The sequence below is a fragment of the Carcharodon carcharias genome, chromosome 1, assembly GCF_017639515.1.
Source record: "Carcharodon carcharias isolate sCarCar2 chromosome 1, sCarCar2.pri, whole genome shotgun sequence".
NCBI lineage: Eukaryota > Metazoa > Chordata > Chondrichthyes > Lamniformes > Lamnidae > Carcharodon > Carcharodon carcharias.
Genome location: NC_054467.1, coordinates 246977077 through 247000889, shown reverse-complemented (window position 1 = coordinate 247000889; position 23813 = coordinate 246977077). Strand labels below are relative to the sequence as shown.

At 44.0% G+C, this 23813-nt stretch overlaps 1 protein-coding gene across 1 annotated transcript in view; it reads right to left on the bottom strand.

The window, feature by feature from the left end:
- slc4a11 (solute carrier family 4 member 11) overlaps positions 1-23813 on the bottom strand; it is a 182940-nt gene that overhangs the window by 136277 nt on the left and 22850 nt on the right. The window contains exons 2-3 of the mRNA XM_041200763.1: positions 20990-21034; positions 2883-3035 (exon numbers count right to left, since the gene is read on the bottom strand). Of these exons, the coding sequence (XP_041056697.1) occupies positions 2883-3035; positions 20990-21034 (198 nt within the window). The remainder of the gene's footprint in view (positions 1-2882; positions 3036-20989; positions 21035-23813) is intronic.

Sequence of the window (23813 nt, the reverse complement as noted above, 5' to 3'; positions counted from 1 at the left end):
ATGCTGACAACCAATTTAAGATTGCCAGTCAGGCTTGCAGTGTGGCACATGTGTGCGCACTGGAAGCTATATATATTAATACACAGGGTCCTGTTCTTTGCAGACAGAGAGAACATTTGCACACATTGCACCTGTTTCAGCTAAACAAAATAAATTTCAACCAATGCTTGGCAGTTAACTGTTAGTCACCATCACTGTTGCATTCTCCATGGCAACATCTCTACCAAACAGAGTCCACTTGTTAGCCAATCAGCACTCTCTTCCCTCACAGTACAAAGTTGTTGCTTCCCCTGACATTGGTATTCTTGCAATTGTCCTGATGAGTACAAGACAAAAAGCTTTGACAAAATGTCTTTTTTCAGCAATACTCAAGTTCTGTACTGCTGAATAACTATTTGAATACTCACTCACTTAGATGTGCAGCTGCACTACTTAGAAAACTCAAAACCATTCCGAACAGAACCCCTACTTCATACCGATCCTTAACCTCACTGGGAACATCAGTTTGTAAAGTCTACAGGATGCACTACATCAATTCCACCATCTTACTTTCACAGTACCTCACTCCTCTGCGACCTCTCACCCTTAAGCAATGTTAAGGATTGAAATGCATTGGGTAGAAATGCTTTGGGAGCACTGTCCAGTCTTGGGTGTCCTAAATCATCATCTTTAGATCATTATACTCGAATTTCCTATTCGATACCATTGCCATAAAGACTACAGTTAAAAGCAGAATGCCAACCAACACCTTCTCAGGGTAACTAAGGATGGGCAATAAACACCATCTTGCCAGCATCACAGAAGTATTAAAAGAGATTTACATGGAAAGTCCTACATTGAGGGAATCCAGGATAGGATAGGAAAGTGGAGTTGAGGTAAAAGATCAGCCATGATCTTATTGAATGGTGGAGCAAGTTTGAGAGGACATATGGCCTACTCCTAGTTCTATGTTCTTCTTGAACAGCAAATGAGAGAGATAACTGGATAATTTGCTTATTGGCCGGGACACCAGAAGAACTACCCCCCAATCCTTCTTGAAATGTGTCAGAACTTCTCATTAAACTGCTATGGGTCCCATTTAAACTTGATTGAAAGCTCATGCCCAACCCTGCATGCCACCTACAAAACGTCGGCAATAATTCAAAAGAGACAGCAATTTCTAAAAAGCCTGCTGCAAGGTCAACATCACTCTTGCATAAACAATTATATAACTTTAATAAACACACAACTAGTCATCAATGGGACATTCATCTAGAAGGAAACTGTTACCAATCCAGAGCCCATTGACATCAAAGTTTTAAAATAAACTATCTGATGTAGACTATGGGTCAGCATTGTGCCTAAAGACATTAAAAGCCCTGAAGAGTCAATATAAGGAAATGCAGCTCCATTGTGTACAGAATTATCCCCATTCACCAGAGACCTATTGTCGCTGGATAGTGCTCTCTCAGGGATTCCTCGGCGCCACTTCCAACAACTTCACCCATAGCCCCTTTCTCTGGTTAACAAACAAGAATCACTCAGTAGCTCCATAGAACAATGGCTCATACAACACATGGGGCCTTCATTCAAAGTAGATTTGTTCAACAGATCAGAAGCCAGTTCAAGAATGTCAAAGTGTTCCTCATTCTCTAGGGCATGCTACTCATTTTCACCACTTAAAAAAAAAGCTTTTATTGCTTCATCCTCTTACATAAAGATATTGACTCATGAAGGCCACTGTTTATAACAACAAGACTTTACTCCCAAGCAACCTCAATCATAACCCACAATGGGGAGGAGACAACATCCTCAAGTAAAATTGGTTTGGTCTCATGTGCTTCATGTAGCCATGTGCCCTTGTCCTCAATTTCCTCCAAGGACTGCTGTGCCCCTACAGCAGTGGATGCCACCCCCCAGCACCTTACCACATAACTATTCTTCACATGGCACAAAGCAAACACCTCCCATTAATCATTGGTTGGTCATGGGGACATTGCAGCCAAGCCATCATCAGCCGGTGTCCATACTCATGTACTTGGCCAGCAAGGTAGCTGAAACCATTTGTAGAGGGTTCGCCACTGCTCCACCCAGGATCAGGTACCTTGCTGGTTTTATGTTGCTCAGTTCCACTTGAGTCTGCATCTTTAACTATTAAGGACAAAAATGTATTGTGTACCTCAATGTGTCCTCCTCCTCCTCTTGCCATTCCCCATTACAATCCCAAATCAACCCTCAATCAAACAACTGAGGCTGGTCTCCAAAAATGCAATTTATTTCATTAATTCCAATATTTATAACTGGTCTGGGTGACTGTCATACTTAGGGAAGAAAGTATAGTGCATGCATGTCAGAGGGGTTGGGGTGGGGGTGGGGGAAATTGAGTAAGTCCTTAAATGGCTTTGCTACCAAAGATCCCAAGTCTATTTTCTGCTTTGCGCTGATCTCATGCATGCACCAATGATCACAATTGGCCTCAGTACCTTGCCTGGGTTGGGGACGATGGTGGTTGCACAGAAAAAGACAGAACAAAAGCACCAGGAGTTCATGTTCCTTCTTACAACAATTGTTTTCTGCTGGGGCAGGGCACTGGGTACAGAACCGAGCTCAGGTGGCATGACTCCAAGTTTGAGTATCCTGACACTGTCCATCCAGACTCACCAGTGACAACTGAACTCCAAATGAGGAGAGGGCGTTCAGGATAGTTAACACACAAGTGCACAGGTAAACACGGATAGGAAACTGGAGTGTATTGGGCTTGCACGAAGCAGCGAGTGGAAGAATGGAATGCGAGGGTGTGTTAGATGTTCATATTTTCAGTTGCCATGGCATTGACAAGAGCTCTCAAAGAAAACAAATCCCCATTCTTTGGGTCAGGATATCACAACGCTTCTTATACCCACCATCTGCATTTGGCTCCAATTCCACATTGACATTGACGTAGAAGCGGAGGCTGTCATCGGACATGGTCGACGCATTTACAGTTTCGTAGGTTTTGTCCGGCTCAAGCCCTCGACCCTCGCTGCTGTCTTCTTCATGGTCAGGTTGCATATCATCTGAAACAAAATAAATGGTCGTGGGTTCGGAGGGTCTCGACCAAAGGTTGCCCCATCCCTGAGGTAAATAGCGCTCAGGAAGAAGAGGAGTCAGTATCCGGATCACGTGAGGCAACTCAAGATTACCAACGTCCGCTTGCGCCTATTTCTGGAGGTGGCATCACGTGACCTCCTGTTGCCCCAAACGCCCCTGCCCCATTTCCTGCCGCTGAAATTGGTCAGGCAACATGCCCATCCTCATGGTTCCCCACCTTCCCAAACCAAACGGAAAAGGGATAGACACCATTACCCGATTGGACAGCTTTCGGCCAGCAAACAATGGGATTTTCCCCTATTTCAGGAGCTTTTTCACATCCTTTAAAAAGTCCCTGGATGAGCACTTGGCACGTCATAACGTTCAAGGCTATGGGCCAAGTGCTGGTAGATGGGATGAGGTAGGTAGGTGAGGTGTTTCTCACGCGTCGGTGCAGACTCGATGGGCCGAAGGGCCTCCTCTGCACTGTGATTCTGTGATTTTTTTTTAATTCTTCAAACACTTTGGTTAAGAAAATTTTTTTAACCTTAGGTTCCTAGACACTCGGAAAACCTACAGTCAACCAACACAAAGTGTCTACTCATACAGCCCAGTAACAAAGTAACTATTTAAAACTCTCCCATCCCCCCTCCACCACCACCAAAACACAACCCCAGGGATAATGTTAAACAGTGTTTAATAATAAATTAGTATCTATAGTAAAAATCAGAGCACAACTGTACTGTATCTACCACCACCCCAGAAACTTCAGGATCTCTATCAATGGGCAAAATCTTGGAGGTGACAAGGGTTGTAGCCGCTGTCTAGAGAGTCGACAAGAGTTCCACGTTACCTCCTTACGAGAGGGCCCACTGCATCTTGTACCTCTCAAGCACTAAACAGGCCAGCGGTCAGCCTTCCCTTGAGATCAAGCACCCCAGTGGTGAAAGTCCGCCCACCAGGAGCTGCCAGCCAATCAGAAGCTAGCAGCTCTTCTCTATTCAGTAGCTGCCACCAGGGAGGATGTGTCTGCTGCCGGTACTACCCCCACCTGAGGCCTCGGATTGGGGAGGGACCAACGCATAGGTGAGCGATGGTGGGAAGGGGGTGCAGTGGGTGGTGGGGGGGGTTGGCTTTCAACAGGCATCCCCCTTCCCAACGCTGGGTCCCTCAGTCAGGCACTGAGTGCCTTTGAGCAAGAGAGACCAGGGAGCTCGTCATGCTCCCTTGCATGGCAAGGCCCCCTGCTGAGTTATTACCAGCAGCAGCGTGGTGAGGCCCTTAAGTGGGCATTGATTGCCAACTTAAGGGCCTCAATTAATTAGAGTGGAGGCAGGAAAGTGGTGGGGCCCCCACCCGCCAAACTTCCACCTAAGTTAATGCCCCCACCCCACAAACAAAGACACCAAGGGGAGGGCACAAAATTCCAGCTCCATCTCCCCGCAGCCCAGCCACTCAAGATGGGGACAGGTATCCACCTGTTGAGGTCAGAAAAGAAACCAAAATAAAAAGTTCTCTTTTAATTACTAGATCCAGTTATGATGCACGCCATGTACGGAATATTGTACAGCAGTTAGCGGCTTAGTGTAGCAGAGGGTTAAATAACTGTTGCTGCATGGAGATGCTGTAGTAAGTTAGTCTCGTTGGTGATAATCTTTGGGTACGATATCTCCAATGCCAATAGCCTACACTGCAAAAATCAAAGCAGCGTAAAACAACATTAACCCCCCCCCAATCAGAAATAGGCACTTAAACTCAAAAATTAATTTTGAGGAATTGGTAAATTTAAAACAGAAAAACACAGCTGCACTAAATCCTGGGGCAAATTTAGCATTTATGCTCAAATGGAAATGGTGCTATTTGATTTTAAAAGGGGACTGAGCTTTCAATGATAAATGGCGACTTCCAGGGCCACGCACTGGTTTGTAAGAAAATCCACTTGGGTTAAATTCAATAATTGCTGGATTAGATGGCGCTTCTAAGATTGGGGACCCTGCAAAACTTTGTAATCCTCACAATTTTTAAGGCATGGAGTGCCAAGTTCTTCTCCACGACAATAATGTCCTTTTATTTAAAAAAACACAAAAAAAAGAAAAACATTTAATTGGTTTAAATCCACGTGGCTGTGGTTAGATATAATTCTGTCTGTGGCCAGCTCTTCCTGTAGCGCTAACTGATTAGAGTTAAAAACAACAACCTACTACAGACATAAAGCAACATTGACACGGGCTGACAAGGAAATGTTCTCTCGCGCTCCCTCCTATCCACAAGGGAGAAGACAAAAACCACACAAACAACACACGCATACACACACACAGGCTAGTTGGCTTGCAATTGGTGTCACTCATACTGAATAGGCCTTAAAACAGAAGTGGCTTTTGGGATTATTATACAGTGCAGCTCAGCAGATTGGGTACAAGAACAAAAATACCTGGAAAAACTCAGCAGGTCTGGCAGAATCAGTGGACAGGAACACAGTTGATGTTTTGAGCCCTCATGACCCTTCAGCAGAACTAAGTAAAAATAGAAAAGGGGTGAAATATAAGCTGGTTTAAGGTGGGGGGGGGTGTGGTTGGGACAAGAAGAGCTAGGTAGAGAGCCAGTGATAGGTGGAGATAACCAAAAGATGTTACAGCCAAAAGGACAAAGAGGTGTTGAAGGTGGTGATATTATCAAAAGGAATGTGCTAATTAAGGGTAGAAAGCAGGACAAGCAAGATACAGATAGCCTTAGTGGGGGTGGGGTGGGGTGAAGGAATCTAAAAAGGCTAAAAAGGTAGAGATAAAACAATGGATGGAAATACATTTAAAAATAATTGAAATAGTTGGGAAATGAAAAATCTATATAAATTATTGGAAAAATCAAAAAGGAAGGGGAAAAAAACAGAAAGGGGGTGGGGATGGAGGAGAGAGTTCATGATCTAAAATTGTTAAACTCAATATTCAGTCCAAGAGGCTGTAAAGTGCCTAATCGGAAGATGAGGTGTTGTTCCTCCAGTTTGCGCCGAACTTCATTGGAACAATGCAGCAAGCCAAGGACGGACATGTGGGCAAGAGAGCAGCGTGCTGTGTTGAAATGGCAAGCGACAGGGAGGTCTGGGTGATGCTTGCGGACAGACCGAAGGTGTTCTGCAAAGCGGTCACCCAGTCTGCGTTTGGTCTCTCCAATGTAGAGGAGACCACATTGGGAGCAACGAATGCAGTAGACTAAGTTCAGTGAAGTGCAAGTGAAATGCTGCTTCACTTGAAAAGAGTATTTGGGCCCTTGGACAGTGAGGAGAGAGGAAGTGAAGGGGCAGGTGTTGCATCTTCTGCAGTTGCATGTGAAGGTGCCGTGGGAGGGCGTTGAGGAGTAGGGGGTGATGGAGGAGTGGACCAGGGTGTCACGGAGGAAATGATCCCTACGGAATGCCGTCAGGGGGGTTGAAGTGAAGATGCGTTTGGTGGTGGCATCATGCTGGAGTTGGCGGAAATGGTGGAGGATGATCCTTTGAATGCAGAGGCTGGTGGGGTGATAAGTGAGGACAAGGGGGACCCTATCATGGTTCTGGGAGGGAGGAGAAGGTGTGAGGGCGGATGCACGGGAGATGGGCCGGACACGGTTGAGGGCTCTGTCAACGACCGTGGGTGGAAAACCCCGGTTAAGGAAGAATGAAGACATGTCAGAGGAACTGTTTTTGAAAGTGGTATCATTAGAACAGATGTGATGGAGGCGAAGGAACTGAGAGAATTGAATGGAGTTCTTACAGGAAGCGGGGTGTGAGGAGCTGTAGTCGAGGTAGCTGTGGGAGTCGGTAGGCTTGCAATAGATATTGGTGGGCAGTCTATCACCAGAGATTGAGACAGACAGGTCAAGGAAGGAAAGGGAAGTGTCAGAGATGGACCATGTGAAAATAATGGAGGGGGGGAAATTGGAAGCAAAATTAATAAATTTTTCCAGGTCCCGACAAGAGCATAAAGCAGCACCAAAGTAATCATCGATGTACCAAAGAAAGAGTTGTGGGAGGGGGCCGGAGTAGGACTAGAACAAGGAATGTTCCACATACCCCATAAAGAGACAGGCATAGCTGGGGCCCATGCGGGTACCCATACTGACCTCTACCTCCTAGAGGCTGAGCGTCAACTGGCAGACACTTCCTCCCACCTCTCCCTGGACCATGACCCCACTACTGAACATCAAGCCATTGTTTCCAGGACTGTCACTGACCTCATCTCCTCTGGAGATCTTCCTTCCACAGCTTCCAACCTGATAGTCGCCCAACCTCGGACGGCCCGCTTCTATCTCCTACCCAAAATCCACAAACAGGACTGTCCCGGCAGACCGATCATGTCAGCCTGTTCCTGCCCCACAGAACTCATTTCTCACTATCTTAACTCCCTTCTCTCTCCCCTTGTCCAGTCCTTTCTCACTTACATCCGTGACTCCTCTGACACCCTACATCAAATCAACAATTTCCAGTTCTCTGGCCCCAACCCCCTCCCCTTCACCATGGACGTCCAATCCCTCTACACCTCCATCCCCCACCGGGATGGTCTGGTGGTTCTCCACTTGTTCCTCGAACAGAGGCCCGAACAATCCCCATCTACTACTACTCTCCTCTGTGTGGCTGAACTTATTCTCATGCTGAACAATTTAACTCCTCTCACTTCCTCCAAACAAAAGGTGAAGCTATGGGTACCCACATGGGCCCCAGCTATGCCTGTCTCTTTATGGGGTATGTGGAACATTCCTTGTTCCAGTCCTCCTCCGGCCCCCTCCCACAACTCTTTCTTTGGTACATTGATGATTACTTCGGTTCTGCTTCATGCTCTCGTCGGGACCTGGAAAAATTTATTAATTTTGCTTCCAATTTCCACCCCTCCATCATTTTCACATGGTCCATCTCTGACACTTCCTTGACCTCTCTGTCTCAATCTCTGGTGATAGACTGTCCACCAATATCCATTACAAGCCTACCGACTCCCACAGCTACCTCAACTACAGCTCCTCACACCCCGCTTCCTGTAAGGACTCCATCCCATTCTCTCAGTTCCTTCGCCTCCATCACATCTGTTCTGATGATGCCACTTTCAAAAACAGTTTCTCTGACATGTCTTCCTTCTTCCTTAACCGAGGTTTTCCATCCACGGTGGTTGACAGGGCCCTCAACTGTGTCCGGCCCAACTCCCGCGCATCCGCCCTCACACCTTCTCCTCCCTCCCAGAAACATGATAGGGTCCCCCTTGTCCTCACTTATCACCCCACCAGCCTCTGCATTCAAAGGATCATCCTCCACCATTTCCGCCAACTCCAGCATGATGCCACCGCCAAACACATCTTCCCTTCACCCCCCGGCGGCATTCCGTAGGGATCGTTTCTTCAGTGACACCCTGGTCCACTCCTCCATCACCCCCTACTCCTCATGCCCCTCCCATGGCACCTTGCCATGCAACCGCAGAAGATGCAACACCTGCCCCTTCACTTCCTCTCTCCTCACCGTCCAAGGGCCCAAACACTCCTTTCAAGTGAAGCAGCATTTCACTTGCACTTCACTGAACTTAGTCTACTGCATTCGTTGCTCCCAATGCGGTTTCCTCTACATTGGAGAGACCAAATGCAGACTGGGTGACCGCTTTGTAGAACACCTTCGGTCTGTCCGCAAGCATTACCCAGACCTCCCTGTCACTTGCCATTTCAACACTGCACCCTGCTCTCATGCCCACATGTCCGTCCTTGGCCTGCTGCATTGTTCCAGTGAAGCTCAACGCAAACTGGAGGAACAGCATCTCATCTTCCGATTAGGCACTTTACAGCCTCTTGGACTGAATATTGAGTTCGACAATTTTAGATCATGAACTCTCTCCTCCATCCCCACCCCCTTTCCGTTTTTTTCTCCCTCCTTTTAGTTTTTTCCAATAATTTATATAGATTTTTCTTTTCCCACTTATTTCCATTATTTTTAAATGTATTTCCATCCATTCTTTTATTTCTACCTTTTAGCCTATTTCGATTCCTTCACCCCACCCCCACTAGGGCTCTCTGTACCTTGCTTGGCCTGCTTTCTACCCTTAATAAGCACATTCCTTTTGATAATATCACCACCTTCAACACCTCTTTGTCCTTTTGTCTGTGACATCTTTTGATTATCTCCACCTATCACTGGCCCTCTAACCAGCTCTACTTGTCCCACCCCCCCTTAAACCAGCTTCTATTTCACCCCTTTTCTATTTTTACTTAGTTCTGTTGAAGGGTCATGAGGAGTCAAAACGTTAACTGTGTTCCTCTCCACAGATGCTGACAGACCTGAGTTTTTCCAGGTATTTTTGATTTTGTTTTGGATTTCCAGCATCCGCAGTTCTTTGCTTTTATCAGCAGTTTGGGTAGTTGGCTGACTGCAGCAAGTTCCTGTTTATTCAGCAAAAGCACTCAATCTTAAATAGCACCAGCAGGGAGAGGGCTATTACCTTCAGCTACCTAACATCCAGCTCTCGTTAAAAAGAGTCTACAGCACAGGAACAGGCCATTTGGCCCAACAGGCCTATGCTAGCATTTCATGCTCCACAATAGCCTCCTTTCAATTTACTTCATTTAAGTCCATCAATACCTTATTGGCCCAGCCACTCAGAACATCAACACTATTTACCTCAACTACTCAAGGTGAGTCACAATCTTATCATTCCCAGAAGCACTGGATTTATTGGTGACCATCTTGTGTTTACAGCCCTCAGTTTTGGACTTTATTTTGGCATGTACTTCCAATTGCAAAATCTAAATCACTTGTAAATCGTGCACAACAATGTTCCCAGCACCAATCCTTAGGAATACCATTTTTGCCAGTTTGAGAAATTTAGACCGACTTTTAGTACGGAGATTTTTTTAAAAAAACATTCATTTACAGGATGTGGGCTTTGCTGGCTAGGCCAGCATTTATTGCCCATCTTTAAATGCCCTTTAGAAGCTTATGGCGAGTGTCTTCTTGAACCGCTGCAGTCCACGTGGTACAGGTACACCCAGTGCTGTTAGGGAGAGAATTCCAGGATTTTGTCCCAGCGACAGTGAAGAAACGGTGATATATTTTCAAGTCAGGATGAGGAGTAATTGGAGGGGATCTTCCAGGTGATGGTATTCCCATGTGTCTGCTGCCCTTGTCTTTCTACATGGTAGCAGTCGTGTGCTTGAAAGGTGCTGCTTAAGGACCCATGAGTTTCTGCAGTGCATCTTGTAGATGGTACACACTGCTGCCACTGCTCCTTGGTGGTGTAGGGAGTGAACGTTTGTGGATGGGGTGTCAATCAAGCAGACTGCTTTGGCCTGGATGGTGTTGAGCTTCTTGAATGTTGTTGGAGCTGCACTCATCCAGGCACTCCATCACACTCCTGACTTGTGCCTTGTAGATGGTGGACAGGCTTTGGTGGGTCAGGAGGCAAGTTACTTGCCACAGAATTCCTATCCTCTGACCTGCTCTTGTAGCCACAGTATTTATATGGCGAGTCCAGTTCCGTTTCTGGCCAATGGCAACCCCCAGGATGTTAATAATGGGGGATTCAGCAATGGTAATGTCATAGGATATCAAGGGGCGATGGTTAGATTCCCTCCTGTTGGAGGTGGTCATTGCCTGGCACGAATATGACTTTCAACTTGTCCTGTTCATTGATGGTTCAAAATCAACCTGATATATGGAGGCTTATCTCTGTCCTGTTGAGAAACACTTTCAGTTATTTAAAAGTTATGTTGTCCAGGTATCTAATTGTATGTGGACACAGTAGGCATTCCTATTCAGTACATCCCACAATCAGCCAAGAGCTGAATGGCCAGTTAAATTTGTCTTTTTATTACATTGAAGGAAAGATGTTGGCCAGAAACATAGGGAACTGCCTGCTCTTCTTTGATTACCACCGTGGGACCAAAGAACCTCTTTTGAACTCCTATTGAGACCTCATCTGATTAAAATGCAACGAGCAAAATCTCCAAATTAATTGCAGCAACATTGAAGCCCTCCCACTAGATGTCAGCAACATGCTTTGATCCTCTCCATGGTATTCAACTCAAACAAAGATTCCTTGACAAAAACAGAATTACCTGGAAAAACTCAGCAGGTCTGGCAGCATCAGCGGATAAGAAAAGAGTTGACGTTTCGAGTCCTCATGACCCTTCGACAGAACTCAAAGATTCCTTGATTTGATTAAGGGGGTTTTTAATTGATTGTGGCAGTGTGGGGGGGAAACCAAAGAAAGAGAAAAAAAAAGAGTCTGGTGACTGAAGAGCTTATCTGAGGCAATGTTTGCTGGCAGATACCCCAAAAGTCTTTCAGTCAATCAGTGGACTAGAGACTCGGCTATCAGAAGAGCTGAACAAAAATTGTTAAATTGATTCAAAATGAGAAAAAAAAATCCAGAATTCAGACTAGATAAATTTGCTGACAGTGTGCTTTGTTGCACAACATAGTTAGTTCATACCAGAAAAAGATGAACCTTAATAGATTCATCAACTCCACCTGGCCTTCCCACGCACCCCCTTCACTATGCCCCAGGAGTTATTTGACTTGCATATATTAAAAAAATAATCAGTACCTCCCCTAAAGACCAAGCAGGTCACTGCAAACAAGGCAGCAGCATCAGCTGTCACAACCTCCCAAGTCTAGTTGAAGCCCGAAAGGTTACTAGACTGATGTAAGCTTGTACAATCTCTGAAGGAATTGTGGAATCAGAAAAATCAGCACATCACTGGACATGAATGGACATTTCAGCTGGGGATGAAGTCCATCTATATCTGACAAGAAACGAACAGGCCTCCATACTAGCTAGACGCCACTGAACAGTATGATGCTATTGCATTCTATCTGGTCAATTCCTTCAGTAGTCTCACCTCCCTGATGAAAAAGCAGGAGCCATGTTTAAGCAATGAGCTAAAAGTTGTAACATAATATAAATAAGTTTTCAGCTAAAGGATGCTAAGACCACTAATAGCAATCTGGTTGTTGCCATGGTTTTCATTCTACATAAACATTTAGGAGGTGAAAAGATCTGGGAGTGAAGTTGATCTACCAGTATCACAAAATATGCACAATAATCCTGCAGCAGGAGGCCATTTTACATACAAACTAGGAGCAAGAGTAGGCCATTTGGGCCCCCAAACCTGCTCTGCCATTCAATAAGATCATAGCCAATCTGATTGTGGCCTCAACTCCACTTTCCGCCTACCCCCCAACAACCTTAGATTCTTGACGAACGAGAGAGCCAATCAAATTGCGGCTTAAAAATATTCAATGACCCTGTCTCCACCGTTCTCCGGGGAAGAGAGTTCCAAAGCCTCACAAACCTCAGAAAAAATTGCTTCTCATCTGCACCATAAATGGGAGACCCCCTATATTTAAATTATGTCCCCGGGTTCCAGTCCCTCCCACAAGAGGAAAACATCCTTTCAGCACTGACCCTGTCAAGTCCCCTCAAAAACGTATATGTTTCAATAAGATTGTGTCTCATTCTTCTAAACTCCAGTGGATACAACCCCAGCCTGTCTGTCCTTTTGGTGTACCTACATCACATGAACTGCAGCAGTTCAAGAAGGCAGCTCACCACCTTCTTAAGAGCAATTAGGGATGGGAAATAAATGCTGGCCTAGCCAGTGATGCCCAAATCCCAAAAATGAATAAAAAAAAAAACCTTTTCTCACTAGATAATACCTCACCCCCATTCTCCCCATCACCCCCCATCCCAGGGATCAGTCAAGTGAATCTTCTCTGAATAGCTTCTATGCATTTTTATCATTTCTTAAATAAGGAGACCAAAACTGTACACAGTACTCCAGAAGTGGTCTCAACACCCTGTACAACTATAGCAAAACATTCCTACTTTTATATTCCATTCCCCTTGCAATAAATGACAACATTCCACTTGCCTTCCTAGTCACTTGCTGTACTTGCAGACTAACTTTCATACTAACCTGATTCATGTACCAGGACACCCAAATCCCTCTGTACCTCTCAGTTCCACAATCTGTCTCCATTTAACTAATATGCTGCTTTTCTATTCTTCCTGCCAAAGTAGGCAAGTTCACATTTTCCCACTCCATGTGCCAAATTTTTACCCGCTCACTTAACCTATTACATCCCTTTGCAGACTCATGTCCTCTTCACAACTTACTTTCCTACCTATCTTTGTGTTATCAGCAAATTTAGCTACCATACCTTCGGTCCCTTCATCCAAGTCATCGATATGAATTGTAAATAGTTGAGGCCTTAGCACTAATCCCTCATCACACTCCACATGTTACATCTTGACAATCTGAAAATGACTCATTTATGCCTACTGTTTCCTATTATCTAATCAATCCTCTATCCATGCTAATATCCCTACACCACGAGGTCTTACTTTGTGTAGTAATCTTTGATGTGGCACCTTGCCAAATGCCTTCTGGAAATCTAAATACATCCACCGCATCCACCGGTTCCCCTTTATCCATGTTGCTTGTTAATTCCTCAAGAAACTCCAATAAATTGATCAGACATGATTTGCCTTTTACAAAACCATGTTGACTCTGCCTGATTTCATTAAGATTTTCCAAGTGCTCCACTATAACCTCCTTAATAATAGATCCCAGCAATTACCCTGCGACAGGTGTTAAGCAAACTGGCCACTAGTTTCTTGTTCCCCATCTTCCTCTTTTCTTGAAGAGAGGAATCACATTCTCCATTTTCCAATCTTATGGGGTCTTTGCAGAATCTAGAGAATTTTGGAAAAGGTACAACCAATGCGCCTACTATCACAGTCACTTCCTTTAAGACTCTAGACTTCAGTCCAAGAGAACTAGGCAGGTAGTGCAGGAGTCCACTGGGGTCCAGCTCACCAAATCGGTTTTCCATTTTTGATACCAGTGAGGGCATCGGTTCCTCGGAGGAGTGCAGTCAAAGCCAGGTTTGTACACCACATGCAGCTCTGCTGTACAGGAGGGGAGAAAGAAGAGGAGAAGAGTAATAGCAATAGGGGAATTGTTAGTTAGGGGAACAGACAGGCATTTCTGTGGCCGTAGACGTGATTCCAGAATGGCATGTTGCTTCCCTGATGCCAGGGTCAAGGATGTTACAGGGTAGCTACAGGACATTCTTCTGGGGGAGTGCAAACGGCCAGAGGTCATGGCCCATGTTAGTACCAATGACATAGGAAGGAAAGGGGATGAAATCCTGAAAGCTGACTTTAGGGAGCTAGGAAGGAGATTGAAAAGCAGGACCTCTAAAAGCAGTAATCTCAGGATTACTACCAGTCCCATGTGCAGGTGGGTATAGAAATAGGAGAATTGAGCGAATAAACATGTGGCTGGAAAGCTAGTGTAGGAGGGAGGGCATCAGATTTCTGGGGCATCGTGACTGGTTCTGGGGAAGGCGGGACCTGTACAAGCTGGACAGTCTACAGAATCACAGAGTGCAGAAGAGGCCCTTCAGCCCATCAGGTCTACACCGACACGTGAGAAACACCTGACCTACCTACCTAATCCCATTTACCAGCACTTGGCCCATAGCCTTGAATGTTATGACATGCCAAGTGCTCATCTAGGTACTTTTTAAAAGGATGTGATACAACCTGCCTGCACCACCGTCCCAGGCAGCGCATTCCAGACCATCAAAAGCTTTTCCTCACAAATCCCCTCAACCTCCTGCCCCTCACCTTGAACTTACGTCCCTTTGTGATTGACCCTTCAACTAAGGGGAACAGCTGCTCCCTATCCACCCTGTCCATGCCACTCATAATCATGTACACCTCGATCAGGTCACCCCTCAGTCTTCTCTGCTCTGGCAAAAACAAGCCAAGTCTGTCCAACCTTTCTTCATAACTTAAATGTTTCATCCCAGGCAACATCCTGGTGAATCTCCTCTGCAACCCCTCCAGTGCAATCACATCCTTCCTATAATGCAGTGACCAGAACTGCACACAGTACTCCAGCTGTGCCCTCACCAAGGATCTACACAACTCCAACATGACCTCCCTACTTTTGTAATCTATGCCTCAATTGATAAAGGCAAGTGTCCTATATGTCTTTTTCACCACCTCACTGACATGCCGCTCCGCCTTCAGAGATCTATGGACATACACACCAAGGTCCCTTTGTTCCTCAGAACTTCCTAGTGTGATGCCATTCATTGAATACTTCCTTGTCAAATTACTCCTTCCAGAGTGTATCACCTCACACTTTTCAGGGTTAAATTCCATCTGCCACTTATCTGCCCATTTGACCATCCCGTCTATATCTTCCTGTAGCCCAAGACACTCAACCTCACTGTTAACCACCCAGCCAATCTTTATGTCATCCACAAACTTACTAATCCTATCCCCCACACAGTCATCAAAGTCGTTTATATAAATGACATATAATAGGGGATCCAGCACAGATCCCTGAACAGGACTGGGACAAATATCCTGGGGAGGTGGTGGCATAGTGGTATTTTCACTGGACTAGTACTCCAGGTAATGCTCTGGGGTCCCAGGTTCAAAACATAAATAGAATAAATTTTTAAAAATAATTTTAAAATCTGGAATTAAAAGTCTGATGATGACCACAGAACCATTGTCGAATGGTTCATCAATGCCCTTTAGGGAAGGAAATCTGCCATCGCCAGGTAAGGTCTGGTGACTCCAAATCCACAGCAAAAAAGAACAAAATGCCCTCTGAGCAAGGGCAATTAGGGATGGGCAATAAATGCTGACCTAGCCAGCGATGCCCACATCCTATGAATGAATTTTTAAAAAATCTTTGCAGGAATATTTGCTTGCTATGGTGGGGGGTAGGGGGTGGGGGGAGGAAAGAAACACTGAAAGACAGAAGCAGCACAAGTTAAAAAGTCACAGCAAAACAGCACTGCAATTTGGCAGCATTAAGAAAGGTATATATGTAAATGGATGGACCATAGTAAATAAAGCCAATGGGCTGAGGGCACAGTTAGATACATGGCAGCATGGCATCATCGCGAACTTGGCTTAATGCGAGGCAAAAATGGCAGCTCAACATCCCTGGATATAGAGGTTTCAGGCAAGAAGGGAGGGGGTAAAAAAGTGGGGGTGTAGCATCGTTGGTTGAAGAATCAATTACAGCCATGAGGAGGGATGATATACTAAATGAAGCATCAAATGAGGCCATATGGGTTGAGCTCAGAAATAAAATTAAAAGGGGCAGCCACACTGCTAGGAATGTACTATGGACCCTTAAGTAGTGGAAGAGAGTTAGAAGAGCAAATATGTAGACAGATTTCTGAGTGCAAAAACAATAGGGCAATAATTGTTGGGGACTTCAACTACCCTAATATCAATTGGGTTACAAACAGTGTAAAGGACACAGAGGGGGCGGGGCGAAGTTCTTGAACTGCATTCAAGAGAACTTTTTTAGCCAGCACTTAACAAGCCCAACGAGAGGCGGCGCAATTCTAGATTTAGTCTTAGGAAATGAAGCTGGGCAGGTGGGTGAAGAAGCAGTGGGGGACCATTTTGGAAATAGTGACCATAACATAGTTAGATTTAGCATCATTGTGGAAAAGGACAAAAGGTAGAACAGGAATAAAAGTTCTAAATTGGGGGGGACAAATTTTACAAAACTGAGAGGTGAGCTGGCAAGGTGGAGTGGATACAGCTATTAGTGAGAAAAACTGTGTCAAATCAGTGGGAGTCATTCAAAAGTGAGATTCTACGGGCACAGTGTAGACATGTCCCCGCCAAGAAAAAGGGTGATACTGCCAAATTTGGAGCCCCCTGATTAACCAGAGGCATATATGCCAAGATAAAGCAGAGAAAGAAAGCTTATGACAGTCACTAAAGACTTAATACTGTAGGAAGCCTAGAGTGGAGTAAAGAAAGTACAGGGGTGAAGTAAAAATGGAAATTAGGAAAGCAAAGGGAAGATACGAAAAAAAACAGCAGCAGGTAAAATCAAAGAAAATCCTAAGATTGAGGTCCTGACAGCAGACTTCAGGGAGCTGGGAAGGAGATTGAGAAGCAGGACAACTAAAGCAGTAATCTCAGCATTACTCCCAGTCCCATGTGCAAGTGAGTAGAGAAATAGGAGAACTGAGCAAATAAACACGCGGCTGGAAAGCTGGTGCAGGAGGTAGGGCAAATACTAGGGGGACTGGCACCCTTGAAGGTGGATAAATCACCAGGGCCAGATGGATTGTATCCCAGGCTGTTGAAGAAAGCCAAGGAGGAAATAGCAGATGTTCTGAGGATCATTTTCCAATCCCCACTAGATACAGGCGAGGTACCAGAGGATTGGAGGTCTGTAAATGTTGTACCATTAATTAAAAAGGGTGTGATGGAAATTTTTTTATTAATTTGTTCATGGGATGTGGGCATCACTAGCTAGGGCAGCATTTATTGCCCATCCCGAAGTGCCCTTGTTCAGGGCGCTTGCTGAGGGTCTGGACTCCCACGTAGGCTAGACTAGGGAAGGACGGTAGATTTCCTAAAGGACATTAGTGAACCAGATGGGTATTTATGGCAATTGACAATGATTTCATGGTCATCATTAGACTTTTAATTCCAGGTTTTTATTGAATTCAAATTTCACCATTTACCTAGTGGGATCTGAACCCAGGTCCCCATCCTTCCCTTTCACCTCCTGATTCACAATTATTTGTATCCTCTCCAGTGAAGACAAATGCAAAATATCTGTTCAATTCATCCATTTCTTTATTTTCCATCATTAATTCCACATTCTCACTGTCCAACGCACACCTTACTTACTCTTTTACTTTTTAAATATCTGTAGAAACTCACTTTTTATATTTCTAGCTAGCTTTCTCTCGTACTCTAATTTCTCCCTCTTTGTTAATCTTTTTGTCATTCTTTGTTGTTCTTTACATTCTGCCCAATCTTCTAACCTGGCACTCATCTTTGCTGAATTATACACTTTTTCTTCCAATTTGATACTATCTTTAACTTCCATAGTTAGCCACAGGTGATGCATCCTTCCCTTAAGTTCTTCCTTTCTCACTGGAATATTTTTTTTAAAATGAGTATTCGGAAATATCTCCTTAAAATGCCTGTTACTGCATTTCTACAGCCTTAACCCTTAACCTAATTTTCCCAGTTCACTTTATCCAACTCTGACTTCATAGTCTCAAATTGTCCTTATTTATGTTTAAAACACTATTCTTAGGTACACTCCTCTCTCCCTCAAATGGAATGTGATATTCAAACATGTTATGATCATTGTTACCAAGGGTCACCTTCACAAGGAGGTCATTAATCCCGTCTCATTGCACATTACCACATCTAGTATAGCCTGCTCTCTGGGTGACTCTAGAATGTGCTGCTATAAAAAACGTTCCCAAAAACACGATGAACTCATCATCCAAACTGCCTCTGTCAATCTGATTCGTCCAATCTATATGTGGATTAAAATTTCCCACAGTTATCATTGCACCTTTCTCACAAGCCCCCAATTTTTCTCCCTGTACACCCCGTCCTACAGTGTGGTTAGGGGAGGGTCTATAAACCACCCCACAAATGATTTTTTTGACTAATTGGATAGCACTTTCAAAAGAGTTGGCACAAGCACAGTCTCATCCCTCTGCCCTTTCCCCATATGCCCAATTCGGCATTGTACTCAGTGTTAAAGCATTTTACCTCAACGTAAACTACAGCATCATTTGCCCCCACCCAGATGGTGGCAAAGGAGCCATTTTCAGCGGTTTATACCAAAAAGAGTTTCAGCAAGGTTTTGGAGTATCAATGATTTTGGGTTTAATCAGCAAGTACTGCAGGCTGACACTCCTTGCTGCTCTTGACGGTCTGTTGGTCAGTGGGTGTCTGAACTCAGGCACAGCTGAGTCAATGACTCTCGTATGCTTGCAGATCTTATTTGTTCTTGGGTTGTCAGTGGCACCGACATGGGCAGTGTTTACTGCTACCCCGAGGGGCCTGAGTTGATTAGATTGTATCCGACTGGAGTCACACCTTGGTCAGACTGGGCAGGTTCCCCTCCCTGAAGCAAGACATCAAACCAGTTAGGTTTTTACAACATGGTCATTATTTTTTTTTTAAAAAGGTATATTTTTTTCTAAAGCTAGCCTATAAATTTTATGGAGTTAAATTTCACAACTTGCTGGAAATTGAACTTGTGACCTCATTGTTGCTAAGCCACAGTAACTCAAAGCTCTGTAATATGAAAGAAAGATTTGATATGGTATGAGCACTTATTTCAGCAAATATCATTTACACTGCTTCGGATAACCCTAACTCACTGTGTACTTGAGATGTTTAAAGTGCTGTGATAAAACATCAGTTTGGTTCTAATTAGACTCCCGCGCTTTAGAAAGCTCGTGGCTTCAAACTCCATTTCATAATTTGGGCACCTAATGTGGTTTGCTATACGATGTGGTACTGGAAGTGTGTCTGAATTGCCAGAGGTGCTGTCCTTCATGTGAGACATTAAAGAAAGGCAAACAACATTGGAGTGTTCCTATATTATGTATAAATGCAATCTCATTCCTTCCTCAAGGTGCTGTTTATAAACGTCCCATCGACCTACTGCACACTCTTGTTAGTGTGCCGCACTCCTCCAAAATTTTACAACAACTCTTTTTAGTCTAAACTATTGGAAATGGCTCCTGTGCCACCATTTGGGTTCAGGGAAGATGATGATCTAGTTTGCTTTGATGTAAAATGCTTTAACGCTGAAAACGATACCAATTTGAATAAAACTTTACAGCCACAGTTCACTTACCTAGTTTTATTTTGTCCTTGTAAATGGTGCCTCAGTGCACTCTAGACAAAAAAAAAACCTTTACCTGATGGGAGGTGTGGGGAAGAAAAGTGAGGAGTGAGTCATTAGCAAAGCTCATTAGAGCATTTTTTTGGGATAAAAGAAAAATAACCTCCGAGGCACACGTGGGTTCAGGCCCCACTCTAGTACTTCAAGTGCTAATCATGTTGCACTACGGTGAACTGTCTTTCAGATGAGACTTATAGCCAAGCCCTCATCTGCTGTTCAGGTGAATCAGGTAGATCTCCTGGCACAATGCCAAGAGAAGCAGGGCACACCTTACCAACATTTAAATCGCTCAAAAACAGATTAATGTGTTGCTTATTCTGTTACAGGCTGAGAGAGCTTCTGTGCACCAATTTCCCATAAATTTGCAAAATGGCTACAAAGCCTTTGGGAATGTCCCAAGGAGCAGAAAAAGGTGCTATTCAAATTCACGTTCTCAATTCCTGAACAGAGGCAAACAGTTCTTCATTGGATACCTCTCCAGCCGCACTGTGGGTGGCACCCACACCAAACAGACTGCAACAGCTCAAGGTCACAGCTCACCTTTGCCTTCTCAAGAGCAATTGGGAATGTGCTATAATTGCTATAATTGCTGGCCTAGCCAGTGATGTCCACATCCAGTAAACAAAAATAATAACTTTCCCAAACCCATCCATCTTCTGGGTTTGCTAATACCTTGCTCTAGAGTTAACTTGCACCCATTATAGAGAACGAGTGTTCACATCAAGATCCTCCTTTCCCACAGAAAAAGGACAAACGAACCATTGGAAAATCATTAACATATTTCCACAACCTTGTGTTTAAACCCACTTAGTTTAGAGGCTCCATTTGCTCCTTCTGTCACCACTGCACATCTCTCAAAAACATCTTTTAAGTCCTTCACATGCAGTGAACTGCTTTGAAGTTCAGTGACTCTAAAGCAAGCAAATATTGCTCTAAGACTCATTATAAATCAATGACCCTCTGAAAGTAAATATAGCATTACACTAGGTTGCAACACTCAGCTAGATACATAAAAAAAAAATCAAACCAACATTTAAAAAACGCTCATGCTCTCAGGATTCCAGATGCCTGGTTAATATTTATAGTTAACATGGATGTGCTTTCTATATCTCCCCTCTTGATAACAGATATTGACTTAATGTCCAATAAATTAAATTATTTACATTCCACATTCAGTAATTACAGCAATTAAATTTAATCCACTCACCACTTTCTTGGAAGAAGTACCCGTTTACAGTGGAGGTTGGGGTATCTGCATTAAAATAAAATGAAAAAGGATTTAATTCAAACACAAAAAGGAGTTTACAGTCACACACATCTGTTCATCTCTTTTTCCAGTCTTCCATCCTCCATAAACTCCCATTTCATCTAATACTCCATCCTCCATAAACCCCCATTTCATCTAATACTCCATCCTCCATAAACCCCCATTTCAACTAATACTCCATCCTCCATAAACCCCCATTTCAACTAATACTCTATTCTCCATAAACCCCCATTTCAACTAATACTCTGCTGCCTGTACTGTCAGCCGCACTCACCTATCATTCCTGTCCTACATTGGGTCTTGTTCCTCAACATCTCCATTCTGAAAATTGTCATGTTTAAATTCCTTCATGGCCTAGTCCCTCCCCATCTCTAACTTCCTGGTTTGGTAATCCAGAGGCCTGGACTAATACTCCAGATATACAAGTTCAAATCCGACCTTGGCCGCTGGAGGAATTTAAGTTCAAACTAATTAATAAATCTGGAATGAAATACTAGTCTCATTAATAATGATAAAAATTAATAAAAATCAGAAGTCCTTCAGGGCAGAAAATCTGTCATCTTTATCCCCTCTGGCCTACATGTGACTCCAGACCCAATGCAGCTGACTAGAAACTGAAACTGCCCAGCAAGCTACTCAGTTGAATGAAAGCACTACAAACAAAGCACTGCGGATGTCCCCACGCCACATGCATTGCAGCAGTTCAAAAAAGGTAGCTGCCACCTTCGAGAGCAATTAAGAAGTGTAATAAATGCTGGCCTTGCCTGCAACGCTTACATCTCACGAACAAATCTCCCCCTTCTCTAAACATTAAAAACAATTGAATCAAAAAAGATATCCATTCAGCTCTAAAGTGATCACGAACACATCAACACATTTATCTGGCACACTGGGCTATATAAGCAGCACACTGGGATTTAAAAATTCCATGTGAAAATCTTGATTATGTTTCGGTATATTGCTGCCCTCATGGTCCACTGTGCATTTAATTTATTGCAGAATGTGATCAACTCTGATCACGTGTCGTGTTTATAGATCTGATGCTTTACAAGATTGTTATGTTTTGGGACAGTTTTTAATGTAGAATAAAATGACGGAATGAAGTGGTCAGGTGATTGCTCTGAATTCTGCTGACTTGATTATCAAAGATCATAGGGAGCCCAGGACTTACTTATTTTTTCACTTGGACGAAGGTACAAGGTGCAAACACCATCACCTGCAAGTTCCCCTCCAATGCATTCACCATCCTGACTTGGAAATATATCACCATTCCTTCACTGTTGCTGCAGCACCCTCCCAAGCAGCACTTGTGGGTGTACCTCCACCACATGGACTGCAACAGTTCAAGAAGGCAGCTCACCACCACCTTCTCAAGGGCAATAAAAATGCTGGCCTAGCCAGTGAAGCCCACATCCCGTGAAAGAATAAGCATGGACAAGCATCTATGCTGATAGAGAATAGACTGTTAGTCTCCAAAGTCCCAGGAAGATGTTAAGCATGTTAGGTTTTGTAAACAGTTATAGTTTAAGGTAGCTGATCAGCATGTCTACCGGGATACCAGGCCCATGTGATTCACACTGCGATGGAAATGGATGTTGGGAGGAGAAAGGTGCTGGGAAGCTGGTAAAATCAAATTACAAGGTTCTCCTAAACAAAAACAAAAATACCTGGAAAAACTCAGCAGGTCTGGCAGCATCTGCGGAGAGGAGCACAGTTAACGTTGAGTCCGAATGACCCTTCAACAGAACTAAGTAAAAATAGAAAATTAATTTTCAGAAGCTGCCAGACCTGCTGAGTTTTTCCAGGTCTTTTTGTTTTTGTTTTGGATTTCCAGCATCCACAGTTTTTTGCTTTTATACAAAGTTCTCCTAAAAGATATCCCTGAATTTCATAGTCAGGTCAGTCTGCAGGGATCCGGGAGGAAGAGTAAGCACAGCTATGGGCAGCAAGTCCCTACGGTTCATCGTGTAGAAATGCAGGTAGATGCTTGCGTTCAGATTGTAAAGGCCAAACTGGTGAGGATTTAAAACGAGGCTGGAAGATTCACCTAGCTTGAGCTAGGGGAGAATCTCCAGGAAAACTTACACCATGAATGATAAAAGTCACCAGACTGAGAAAAGAATAAAAGGGGAAGTAAACCCTCAGGAGCTAATAATCACTTTGAACTGGTTCCAGGAGAAGAGAGTGCCTAGTGAAGGATCAGAGTAAAGTATAGCCATGATAAGAGATTTTTAATAGTTTTAAATGCTACCAATGGGTTGGGTTGTGGGTGGGGGGGGGTTTCTTTTCCGTAGTTTACAGCATAAGCTGCCTATTGAAATAGTGTTTAACCAATGGTACTTTTAGGCTATTCGATAATGTAAAAGTCTTCATCTTCATTTTAAATCCTCACAAATTTGGCCTTTTCAATCTGGGCTCAAGCTTCCATCCACATTTTTGTATAATGAACCATAGGGACTTGCTGCCTCCTGTTCTCTCAGATCCCTGTAGGCTGACCTCTCTGAAATTCAGTGAAATCCATCTTTTAGGAGGACCTTGCAATTCAATCTTACACCAGCTTCCTATACACCTTCCCCCCTCAAATTCCAACTCCATGGCAAAGTGAATTACACGGGATTGGTATCTAGGTGGGCATGCTGTTGCATCACCCTTTCAGCTTTTTATTGGGAGTTCGAATTTCCTTTTACAAAATTATCAATCTCTACAAGGATTGTAACACTCATCAACATTCAGCAACAATTATTAGACTCTCTGCTCATCACAC